This window comes from Bactrocera neohumeralis, chromosome 4 (genome assembly GCF_024586455.1).
Source record: "Bactrocera neohumeralis isolate Rockhampton chromosome 4, APGP_CSIRO_Bneo_wtdbg2-racon-allhic-juicebox.fasta_v2, whole genome shotgun sequence".
Lineage (NCBI taxonomy): Eukaryota > Metazoa > Arthropoda > Insecta > Diptera > Tephritidae > Bactrocera > Bactrocera neohumeralis.
The window spans coordinates 53,396,903-53,409,993 of NC_065921.1; the positions used below are offsets into that span (position 1 = coordinate 53,396,903).

Below are 13,091 nucleotides of genomic sequence, written 5' to 3' on the forward strand. Positions count from 1 at the left end.
TAAGTATATGTACATAAGTACGAATATGACTTTTATCTTTCTCGATTAGGTATAGGTGGCACAATCAATCTAAAATATATTTAATGCTAATTGATTGAAATAAATTTTTTTTAAATTGTTTTCAGAGAAAAAAAGACTAAAAATAACAAGAAAAATTTAGTGGAAGTTTTATAAAGAAGGGTACAATAAAAAATCTCCAGTTAACTTCGATACATTTCCGTCCGCCATCAACAACTAAGTTAAAGCAACATTGTATATAATTTTTAATTTGTTTGAAATCATTTTATTACTAATTTTACATAGTGATTCTAAAAGAATACATTATATATGTTCTTGTATATATATACTATACATTTTTTTTACTTTTATAATTACTTTTCAATTATCAATCCTTTTATTATGCAATTTATTTTATTTATGATTTTTTTCTTATGTTCCTTGTGTGCTCGTTTAATTGTTTTTGTTTTTGCTTACATTTTAATCGTAATATATTTTATATACCACTTAGTGACTATAACTATATATTTCTGTTCTTCTCCTTTGCTTTTTATTTTCATATAATTCTAGTGGGGTTTTTACAATTTTATTCTCAATTCAGAATTTGGTTTCATACTTTCAATTCCCGAATTGAGTGTGTTTAGTTTTGGGCATATAATTTCTCAGGCAAATTTTCTCCTGCAAACGTACATTTTTTAAAACAGAGAGAACTTTTAATAGAAAACTAGCGATTTTGAGTGTACAAAAAAAGCAAAGCACAGAAAATAAATTCCAGATTAGGATTTAAAGTTTCAGAGACTTTTTTATATATCTGCACTGGCTGATGAGTGATAGAAGAAATAAAAATAATATAATACAAAAATATATAATAATTTTTAAAACAACCGGTTCGCACCTTGCAAGGTATAACCTATAAATGAGTTTATTTTGATTATGGATAAAACTAACCTTTCGATGTGCTCAACAGACAGCATATGTATCATTCTTCTTTACGATTATAAGCAAAGATGGTTCAATCTGAATGTTTTCACCCATTTTTTCGAATTTCATCCATTTTTTTTAGGTTTTAAGAGTATGTATTGGGAGTAAATTTCGTTATCATTCGAAACAAATAGTCACCCGAACATGATTGTCGTGATTATGTACTCAATCATAAATCGAGATGCCGGAAATAAATATATGAAACCATAGATGGTATTGCTCTTTCTAAAATCAACTGTACGTAAATAAATATTATGGTTATTTTTCCTCATTTCCTAACACACTGTGACATATTTTCCTTACAGAGAGCCAACATTATTATATTTTTTTATTATATATATTATAAGTGAGTTTCTGCGATAGAAGCGCACCTGTTCTAAGTTAACCTAACCAGGGTACAAAATAAACAAAATTTACGACTCTTGTTGTAGACAAAGTAATAGAACAGGTTTCAATGAAATTGTTGATACGAGTGTTCTAATGTCTTTCGATATGAATAATATCATATTCAGACAAAGTCTAACCAACGGACGTGCAAATTTATGGTACAAGGTGTATCACCGGCTTGATTGGCTTAAATAAAGAAAATAATAAGACAGAAAGCACAAATATGCTATAATTAAAAGTGTTAAAAAGAGTTATTATTATCTTTTATTAATTATATATCTCTACAATGAATCTAAGTTAATGTTGTAGTTCTTTCCTTCACTTATCAAAACAATTAATTAATATTAAATGCTAATTTCTTCATAATATCAAAATATTTATTGTGGTCTATTAAAAATCACAAACTTCTGTGCGTCATTGGCAGTTCAATATGTCAAAGACGGTAAATTAATAATATAAACTTGTGTAGACCAATACTTATTGAGAACACTGCATTTTGCGGATAACTCGGTTTTAATTGATTACTTACAACGCCCATTATTTTAGGGCAAATATGCTATTTGTGCTAGACTGTGGGTAGTTACTTAGTATGGTTGAATTACCTAAGAACACAGTTATAGTTTTTCAAAGTTAGACTCTTCGAGCTAGAAGTGGTTTATGGAAACTATTATGACATGGTAGACTTCGACACAATAAATAGAGGAACGAAGTACCACTGATAAACAGCTGGTTAAACTTTTAATGACAAGTAAACTAAATGAAATGTTTAGATATTCATGCGAATGCATTAAAGTTGCCTCATGGTGTTTCCGATGAAGACATCAGACAAAACAGAAATCGGCACTCCAAAATTACAATTTCCGAATTTTTGTATAACTTATCAAATTGCTCGAGCTTTTGTGAGTCTTCAATGATGAAAATCTACTATATTACCGATATCAGTAAAATCATACTAACTTTTATATATAAAAGATTTAACTTTGGTGAAAAATAAACCGTTATTACTAAGGCCTACAACTGTAAACGATAACCCACCAAATGCCTACAGATCATATGCCAGAGGTGTGCATATATAAGAGTCAAAGGCCTTATGTCATTTTAACCTGGCTTTTGGTTTACACACTTCAATTCCAACGAAACTGGGGGTGCAAATATAAAAGTCCAACCTCGACTTATTTGTTTATTCGCCTATGTATATCTATTACAATTAGAATATGTTTATTAATTTAATGTCCCGCAATGACTACTTAGCAGGCAACTATTTTTCGCTCAGTGGGTATTCCAAAAAGGTACAATACTTAAATGTAAAAAAAAAACGAAAAACAAATAAAAAATTTCATATACATATATGTGTGGTTATCTAGCACACTGTCACACTAAAAATATATGTTTTGTTCATTAACTCCAAAGCAGTTTGCTTCCTTGGCACGACAGCATAAGTTTTCTATACTACCGCCAATGAACAGAATCATACTGCTCGCGCTGTACCTGCCTCGCTGCACACAACTGCTACACTTGTGCGCCTAGCGGTTTGCCATGCAACCAACACTCGTACCTCTAGTATCTGCTGTGATAGGCGTGGCCAGGCCCCCGACACATGCGGCATAATATCGCCACGAACAGCGTCAGCAATAAACTCAGACCTAATGTGATCAATATCAGTTTGCCATATGGCAACTCGTTTAGCTCTTGACGCAGGCAAATTTCCGGGGACTCGTCATGCAACACTAGATCTTTGTAAGCGTGTGCGCGATGCAGCAGACCGAGTTGCTCCAAATTCCACTCAATGTGCCGCGTTAGTTGAGCCATCGTCGAGATGTGCGTCACATTCGGACAATTGTCAACACCGTTACATAGCAGGCGGCGCGGTATGCAGACCTCTGTATCGCCGGGACAACGGAAATCACAGCCGCCATCCTGCAGCAATGACGATGCCAAACTACCGTCGGGATTGCGTGGCAAATGGAACAGTTCGGTCCAAACTAAACGGAAGGCATTTTTACCCGGCTGCCCGTCGCCGGTGTATTGAATCAAGACCGGTAGTGGTTCTTGATCGGGACCGAGAGCACCCAGATCCGCAGCGGAGAGTATAGGCAGATCACGTGCCAAAGAAATGTTTTCCGGGCACATTATAAAGCGAGGTTCGAGACGCCCGGCGAGATATACCTCAATTTTAGCGCTCTCACAGGTGCGATCTCCGAAGCGCGCCTTTTCCAAATTTAACCATAGATCGCGTTGTGCCGCTACTTTCAGTTCCCAAATGCACTTTTCGCGACGATAATGATGCTCAGGCACGGCGGCCATTGGGCCTGCCGCCATCGCCAATGCTTTCTTATACGGAAACACCAATTCACCATCAGGCGAGGGCCCCAATGTTATGGGACCACATAGCGGACCGTGCGCAAACTCATAAGACGCCTCGAATAGTGGATTGGGATTCTTGAAATAGGACGTGATCGCATGTTGACCCTGTACGATCATTTCCAGGTTCATCTGATCCGCTGAGGATATCACGCGCACAGCCCGCGGTATGTTGTCGCAGAAGCAGGCGAGATTGTTCTGGAATTTCTCTCGTTCCTCCCAAATGACCAGCTTGTCAACACGTTCTTCATGACAACGCGTGCAGGCATTGTTATTATACGGCAATTCCTTAAATGACACTGAGGTAACTTCGATTACTGCGCGTGCATATAATCGACGATCAGTCACGAACTTATATTGGCAGCGTACGTCTGACCCGCCGGTGCGTTTGAAGATTAAAGAATTCATTGGTGAGCGAATTTTGCCACCCGGATGTTTCCAGGCATACATAACTTCATCGCAGAGCGTATTCGGCACTGGATCACCGAAGCGTGTATTATTGAAGAAGTCATAATGTGCCCAATAATAGAGCGATGAGCCACTATAGGAACCCGTTTTCGAATCGAATTGCACGTACAACGAAGGACTAGTACTCACGAAGTCCACTTTCTCCATGGGTCGTGAGAATGTATCGCAAAAGGTTTTGATAATACGCGCTGGATCGGGATGATCTGAATCGTAAATGGTCAGTGATTCACCGCAGTCACCGTCGTACTTGAGTATCGGCGACTCGATGCGATTTATGCGGAAGCTGCAAAGAAGAAAAAATAAAACATTAGTTGGGGTTAAGAAAAGTATAACAAAATGTTGTACGTTAAGAAAGATTTGAATACAGTAGTGTGCTTTCGGTCGACAACGCTGATGTGGCTGTTTCGATTAGGAGTAAATTAGGGGTAAAGCAGATAGACAGCAACGCAAAAACCCAGAAGTTATGCCGTCATTAATAAATGGTACCAGGCTAACAATAGGCGATAAAGCTAATTGAGATTAATTTTAGACAGAAACCTTTCTTGAAAACCAATTTTACACACTAGTAAAGAAAGCAGTTACAGCACTTTATAATGCCCAAATAGGGACTAGAGGCTCGGGTTACTTATTACTGTAATGGAAATAAAATATCTATAAAATTGAACTTAAATTCTAAAGAAGAGTAGAAAATAGGTGAAGTGAACAAAGACACAGGGATTTATACGGATGGTTTCAAACCAGATAAACGAATGGGAAGTGGTGTCTTTTCAACAAAATTAGATAAACTACTGCCGAGCCTTCCAAGCGAAGATCACATAAATTAATAAAAAACCTAGTTGTTCTGACAAGGAGTGTGTTAACAACAAGGAATATATAGAGTTTTTCAATAGGGCACTATAAAAGTAGATCGATAGCGATAGCAAACGACGTCATATTTTCCCCCGCTCTTTTGACATTTCTTCAGTAAGGTTTGTCATTTCATTATGGAAATATATATGATCCAACAACGAGTCGAAATTATTAAAGCTTACTACCGACATTCGGAGTCAATGGCCTGAACTTTGAGAGCGGGTTTTTGAATAAGAGCGCTACAAAAATTTTTTAAATGAAACAAAAATGGTTTGGGATATCAATGAAGTTCTTTACTCCTATGAAAGTACATTCGATAGACAGATAAAGTGTAGGAAACGAATCGAGACTATCGATCGAGAATAAAAGAAGATTTTAGTCCTGGTGGTTTCACAATGAGACCTCTAAAAGCGTAGGTAAGTCGTTGGGAATCTACTCTACCTACCTACCTGTTGCTTAAAGGGAGCACTTTGCCGTGATCGAAAAGAAATGAAGGGCATAGCTAAACGGGGTTATATACGAATATCTATGGGTATTCTATTTGTTGCCTGTTGAGCTATGCATTATAAACTTTAAAAGACCAGAGTTTAAGTAAATTATTCGAAATATGGCTTCTTAATTTAAACTTTCTGACTAATATTATTACCATAGCGGAAATAGTTTTCATGCGCCTTGAAAATCTTAAATAAAATTAATTTGATATTTCTCCTTCTTCTTCTTAATCGGCGTAGACACCGCTTACGCGATTATAGCCGAGTTAACAACAGCGCGCCAGTCGTTTCTTCTTTTCGCTACGTGACGCTAATTGGATATTCCAAGCGAAGCCAGGTCCTTCTCCACTTGGTCCTTCCAACGGAGTGGAGGTCTTCCTCTTCCTCTGCTTCCCCCGGCGGCTACTGCGTCGAAATCAGAGCTGCAGTGTTTTCATCCATCCGGACAGCATGACCTAGCCAGCGTAGCCGCTGTCTTTTAATTCGCTGAAATACATATGTCAATGTCGTCGTATATCTCGTACAGCTCATCGTTCCATCAAATGCGATATTCGCCGTGGCCAATGCGCAAAGGACCATAAATCTTTCGCAAAATTTTTCTCTCGAAAACTCGTAACGTCGACTCATCGGTTGCTGTCATCGCCCAAGCCTCTGCATCTTACAGCAGGACGGGAATTATGAGCGACTTATAGAGTTTGGTTTTTGTTTGTCGAGAGAGAACTTTACTTTTCAATTGCCTACTCAGTCCGAAGTAGCACCTGTTGGCAAGAGCAATCCTGCCTTGGATGCCAGGCTCACATTGTTGATGGTGTTAATAGTGGTTCCTAAATAGACAAAATTATCTACAACTTCAAAGATATGACTGTCAACAGTGACGTGAGAGCCAAGTCGCGAGTGCAACATCTGTTTGTTTGATGACAGGAGATATTTCGTTTTGCCCTCGTTCACTGCCAGATCCATTTTCTGTGCTTCCTTGTCCAGCTTGGAGAAAGCAGAACTAACGGCGCGGGTGTTGAGGCCGATGATATCAATATCATCGGCATACGCCAGCAGCTGTACACTCTTATAGAAGATGGTACCTTCTCTATTTAGTTCTGCAGCTCGAACTAAGCAGGTTGAAGAAGCCGCACGATAAGGAATCGCCTTGTTGAAACCTCGCTTGGTATCGCACGGCTCGGAGAGGTCCTTCCCGATTCTGACGGAGCTTTTGGTGTTGCTCAACGTCAGCTTATACAGCCGTATTAGTTTTGCGGGGATACCAAATTCAGACATCGCGGCATAAAGGCAGCTCCTTTTCGTGCTGTCGAAAGCAGCTTTGAAATCGACGAAGAGGTGGTGTGTGTCGATTCTTCTTTCACGGGTCTTTTCTAAGATTTGGTTGTTGATTTGCTAGGTCTAGAGTCACACTGATAAGGTCCAATCAGCTTGTTGACGGTGGGCTTTAATCTTTCACACAATTCGCTCGATAGGACCTTATATGCGATGCTTTTTTATGGATTGGGCATAGCACACTTAAATTCCAACCGTTGGGCATGCTTTCGTCCGACCAGATTTTACAAAGAAGCTTATGCATGCTCCTTATCAGTTCTTCGCCGCCGTGTTTGAATAGCTCGGCCGGCAATCCGTCGGCTTCTGCCGCTTTGTTGTTTTTCAGGCGGGTAATTGCTTTTTGAACTTCTTCATGGTCGGGTAATGGAACGTCTGCTCCATCGTCGTCGATTGGAGGATCGGGTTCGCCTTCTCCTGGCGTTGTGCGTTCACTCCCATTCAGCAGGCTGGAGAAGTGTTCCCTCCATAATTTAAGTATGCTCTGGGCATCGGTGACTAGATCACCTCTGGGGGTTCTACAAGAGTATGCTCCGGTCTTGAAACCTTCTGTAAGCCGCCGCATCTTTTCATAGAATTTTCGAGCATTACCCCTGTCGACCAGCTTATCAAGCTCTTCGTACTCACGCATTTCGGCCTCTTTCTTTTTTTGTCTGCAAATGCGTCTCGCTTCCCTTTTCAACTCTCGGTATCTATCCCATCCCGCACTTGTTGTGGTCGATCGTAACGTTGCGAGGTAGGCAGCCTGTTTTCTCTCCGCTACGATACGGCACTCGTCGTCGTACCAGCTGTTCTTTTGCACTTTCCGAAAACCAATGGTTTCGGTTGCAGCTGTACGTAAGGAATTTGAAATGCCGTCCCACAGTTCCCTTATACCGAGTTGTTGACTAGTGCTCTCAGAGAGCAAGAGTGCAAGCCGAGTAGAAAATCGTTCGGCTGTCTGTTGTGATTGCAGCTTCTCGACGTCGAACCTTCCTTGTGTTTGTTGTTGCGAATCTTGGCTGCAACAAGATAGTGGTCCGAGTCGATGTTAGGACCTCGGAGCGCACGCACATCTAAAACACTGGAGACGTGTCTTCCGTCTATCACAACGTGATCGATCTAGTGGGTAGTTTTTCGATCCGGAGACTGCCAGGTAGCTTGATGAATCTTCTTATGCTGGAATCTAGTACTACAGATAACCATATTTCGGGCCCAGCGAAGTCAATCAGCCTCAACCCATTTGGGGATGTTTCGTCGTGGAGGCTGAATTTACCGACCGTAGTGCCAAATATACCTTCTTTGCCCATCCTGGCGTTAAAGTCGCCAAGCACGATTTTGACACCTTGGCGGGGGCAGCTCTCATTAGCGCGCTCCAAGCGCTCATGTAAGGCATCTTTGGTCGCATCGTCCTTCTCGTCCGTCAGGGCGTGGGCGCAAATCAGCGATATGTTGAAGAACCTCGCTTTGATGCGGATTGTGGCTAGACGTTCATTCACCGGAGTGAATGATAGTACTCGGCGACGGAGTCTCGCTCTTTGCGCTCCTTTATATGGCCACTGTAGTAAATGTCACAAGGACCTACTCGTCTCAGTCCTTGTCCCGTCCATCGCATTTCTTGGACGGCGGTGATGTCAGCCTTTATTTTCGCGAGGACATCAACCAGCTGGGCAGCGGCACCTTCCCAATTAAGGGTCAGGACATTCCAGGTGCATACCATTATATCGTATTCCTTATTTCGTTTGCCATGGTCGTCATCAAAAGGGGGGTCTCTCATCCGAGCCTGGTTATAACTATTCACTGGGGGTTGTTTTTTTACATGGCGGGTCCCAAACCCAGCGCACAACCCCATGTAGGGGATGTTTCGCCTTCTCACTTTAGCTCGCCTTCGAACGGATGTTCTTAGGCTACCCAGAGGATACTTGGTCAAAGACCGGAAGTAGTGAGCTGCTTCAGCCATGTGTAAAATAATCGTTTCTGGCCACTCCCAAGTGAATGGCGATCAGAGAACTTTCCTCATTTGCGTGAACTTCTTCACATGACCCCATCCTACTTTCTTATTTCCAGAGTATGAAATCTGGTAACCGGCCGTCCGAACGACAGCAACGAATTGAATAACACTGCAAGAGCCAGTTAGCACGACCAAACGTTAAAGTCTTGAAGTTGTGGTAACGTAGCGCAAGGAGGCTTGAATGTACGATTTTTTAAAAATGAAATTGTATAACCTGTGAAACAAGTATCAACCCAAATTTATATATATATACGTAAGTGGACTCTACTGGTCAAAGTCGCTTCTTCTATCCCCAACAATAAAGCATAGGGCTCGAGCACTTTGTGTTGGTCCTAAGCCTACACTCTTGAGCCTACAGGTGCTAACGGTGGTTGGTTGACAGTCAAGCAGCTATGCGGCTTATCAGGCCGCATGGAAACACATATGTACATACGTATTCAGTTGTGTGTATGTATTTCTTGGCTTGGGGTATGGTAATTTTTTGCCTTTGCAGCACAAAATTTTATGAACAACGTCGCACGATAGTCGAATTTACCTACAGATTATGAGGATGCGACACTTTCTAGGTAGTATTTAGTACTAAACTCCTACCCCAATTGTGTTACGTGCTAGATATTTGTAAGGCTAAAAAACTTAGTCTTCCCTACACTGTATATTTATGCAGCCTACGCGTAGCAACCGTAAATATTTTTGTTGCGCTCGCAAATTGAGTTGTCCTGATGTGTGCCGTGCAAATAATGTGTAAGTTAAATTGGTGAGCTGTAGTGGGCATGCTGAGTGTTGATGTTGAGAATTTTGGTATATACTTTTTGTTTATGCCAACGCAATTTTCTCAGCGGTATGTGTGGTATTTTGGAAATAAGCGTATTTTGTTGCTACGAATTTCAGCGTCATGGGAAAAATAAATTTCTTAGAACATTTTTAAAAATAATTCTCGTAGGTGGAACATCTGGATCTTTCCAAATAATTGTGTTACGAATGATATTTTAAAAACATTTGTATTTTTCATGAGAATAAGTTTTCGTTGAAATTTCGGTTTATTTGCAGTTTATAGTAAAAATAAATACTTCGTAAATATACATGTTTATGTATGTATGCACTTATGTTCAAATTTCATTATTACAATATCTTTATTTACTAGCGGTTTCATGGAAATCTCGCTCAAATCAGATTAAAGAATATTTTTCGGTTTAGTAATCGTACGTTTGAAATCACTAAAATTTTTAAATTATTTTAGTTTCGGAATTCAGTTCCCACGAAAATATATGTAGACTAATTGTTTATTCTCAAAAAATGGTACATGCGGAACGTATGGAATATCTGAAGTATCAAAACTTAGAGTCTACACGAATTTAAAACAGATGAGTTCACTGCACTTTTTTCAATCAAAAACTTTATCTGTATTACTATTATTTTTATTTGGCCGCAAACATTCGCAAAGGCTGGCAGAATATCAGGCATTTTTACATATGTATGTGTGTATGTGGGTGTTACGGAACATTACTTGAGCTTCAATGTATTGGCCTACTAAAAATGATATATTTGTGGTTGACTGTTTGTCTACTTGCTAGCTGTTAGCCTGTTTATGAAAGCTTTAGCTGCAGCGCCTTGCCTTTCATCATTTCCCACAAAAGTCGACTTAAACTAAGTTATTGTTATTATTATTATTTTCTTTTCATTACGTTTCCTAATTCCATTTTGTGCCATTTTTATCTGCAATGTGAGTTTGTCTCTTCAGTTATTTAGTTAAGTTAGCTTTGTAAGCTCACACACGGACACATTGTAGGGACTTACACAAACACGTTCATATAAGTTGAGTTTTCCACAATGCAGGCTACCTTTTTCCAAGGCATTCGTAATCATTTAATATACGTGCCGCACACATATGTATATACTCTCAGCTGCATACGTAGTCCAGGGATTTCGTTGCAAGTCTGCTCCATAATACACACAAGCGACAACTTCTTTCCTCCACAGCTTTATGCTGCCCCAATACTATCGCTTGACGTCTGTGCTGGTAATTGAAACAGTTTTTGTCATCTGAATTACTAAGTTGCACCGTTCGCTGATCGCCCTATCGTTCAAGCGCACCATCCACACACAAGTGGACAATAGCTGACTTTATTTTGTGGCGCTTCAGTGCAGATTTGCTAATAATATACTGCACATTTTCAATAAACCAATCGTGTATTATTTTTGTCGTATTATTTTATGTGGAACCTGTGAACTTGTATGTGAAATCAAATTTCCCATATATCAGTCGACCTCAGTAGTGTTTGTCGAATTTTACAAAGTCTTTTAACGTATTTGTGTTAAATTTGGCAAAGCACTCAACGTTGAACAAGCACCGTATTCACTTGACTTAGATCCATATGATTTCAGGCTATTCTTGTAACTCAAAGAACCGATCCCGGGAAACCGTTTTGAGTTAATTGAAGACATCAAACAAATTCGACGCGACACAAACAGCTGCTGTAAACACACTGGTTGAGAGATCGCGATAATTTTTGACATCTTAGTTTTACAAATCTAAGAAAAAAATTGCCTGTCTTCCATATAAGCGGAAGATTTAAATGAAGAATTCCCAGTATGCTAATTTATCTAATCTTGCAGAAGTCTGATGAACAGACCAACAAAAGGTGTAAGGAGACGGTAGATTTCAGAGCGATGCCTTCATGAGAAGATTGCATTGCAGTTTTGGAAAGACACTGTCAATATTTGGAGTCAGTCGACAGCACGCATACTGTAGTACTTCGCTAGCTCAAAGTTGTAACAAACACTCCACTCCGAAATCAAGGAGTCAACCAAAAGTACACAATTTCCTGCTCAACTCCAGGCCACCTATTTATTACACAGGAGGCAGCCGATCATATTCACATGCAACAGCAAAAATTTTGCGTTCATGACTCAACGGAAGCTATAGATTAGATACAGCGCTGCTAGATTCCTGTTCACAAGTCAATTTCATCACAGACGATTTTTTGCAAAGGTTGCTGCTGCCAAAAAACAAATAAAAACTTAGAAATTCAAAACATCGGTTTGTCATCAACAAATACTAAAATATCAAGTCGCAAGTCACCAGTTTCGAGCTTCCATTAACTTTTTGTATTACATCGCACATTGCTTATCAACCAGATCCGGAAATCAATATGGAATACTCCAAATATCAAATACAGCTTGGGTGTAATTTTCGTTTCGGCACGCTATAAGCCGGCAGTTACAACATATCTAAGCCATCTTGTTTATTTTTAGCCTATAAATCTTTAGATGCCAAATCGGAAAAGTTGTAGAAATTGAAAGAAGTTACTACCATCCCAGAGCCTTGGACTTGTGAACAACAGATTTAGTCATGGAAGACATTGCGGCAGAATAGTTGTTGCGGACATAGTCAAGGTGAATCCGCAAGTATTAATGCACGAAGATGATCGAAAGTTTCAGTATATTCATCCAGTAAATACTGTTTAACGTATGGAATGACTGCTGTACCATATCTTGCTATACGGAGTTTGTTGTACCTAGCAGAGCAGCATTCAGAACAATTCCCAATTGGCGCAAAGATCCTGAAGTCATCATTTTACGTAGACGACTTGCAAATAGTCTTATATTGGCTGAAGATGCATTCTGCAACATTTTCGGCCTTTGTTGGCAATCGAGTTTCGGAAATTGTGGATTTAACCAAAGGTGTCCATTGGGTCTAGAGGGTGTACCGTAAAGGTACACCGGACCAGGGTTTCTATACGAAAACTCAAATAATGGCCAAAGGAAAAGCGAAAATCTGCATTCAAATCAATCGTTAGCACCAATTACATTTGGAAATCGTGAATCACCGACGTATCTACACTAGCAGTCTTCGATTAGTAGCTTGGATGTTTCGCTTCGTCAATATTTGTCAACATAGTGCCTTACTTTGCGTCATTTGGAACATTCAACATATACATTTCGCTAATGACATTCATCTAAATGACCCATTGTGTTATTAAAATCCGTTTTGGAGTACACCGAAGGATTTGAAATAATCAAAGTTAGAAGTAGATTTGAATCAGCAGATATCCCAGAAGAAAAGAAACACCCAATGCTGTTGCCAAGCAAATGAGAATTCATTATCATTACGCTTTCCTGGTAGCACTAAGAATACTTAAGTTTTAGATAATCATTGCACGCGATTTAGCAAGACGTATCGTCGCACCATGCACACATTGTGTACCTTACAAGCCAAAGGTGATGAATCAAGTAATGGGACA

At 39.6% G+C, this 13,091-nt stretch overlaps 1 protein-coding gene across 1 annotated transcript in view; it reads right to left on the bottom strand.

The window, feature by feature from the left end:
- Window positions 1-257: 257 nt before the first annotated feature.
- Window positions 258-13,091, bottom strand: part of LOC126754524 (uncharacterized) — a 44,470-nt gene continuing 31,636 nt past the window's right edge. The window contains exon 3 of the mRNA XM_050466592.1: window positions 258-4,477. Coding sequence (XP_050322549.1) covers window positions 2,923-4,477 — 1,555 coding nt within the window. The 3' untranslated portion in view covers window positions 258-2,922. The remainder of the gene's footprint in view (window positions 4,478-13,091) is intronic.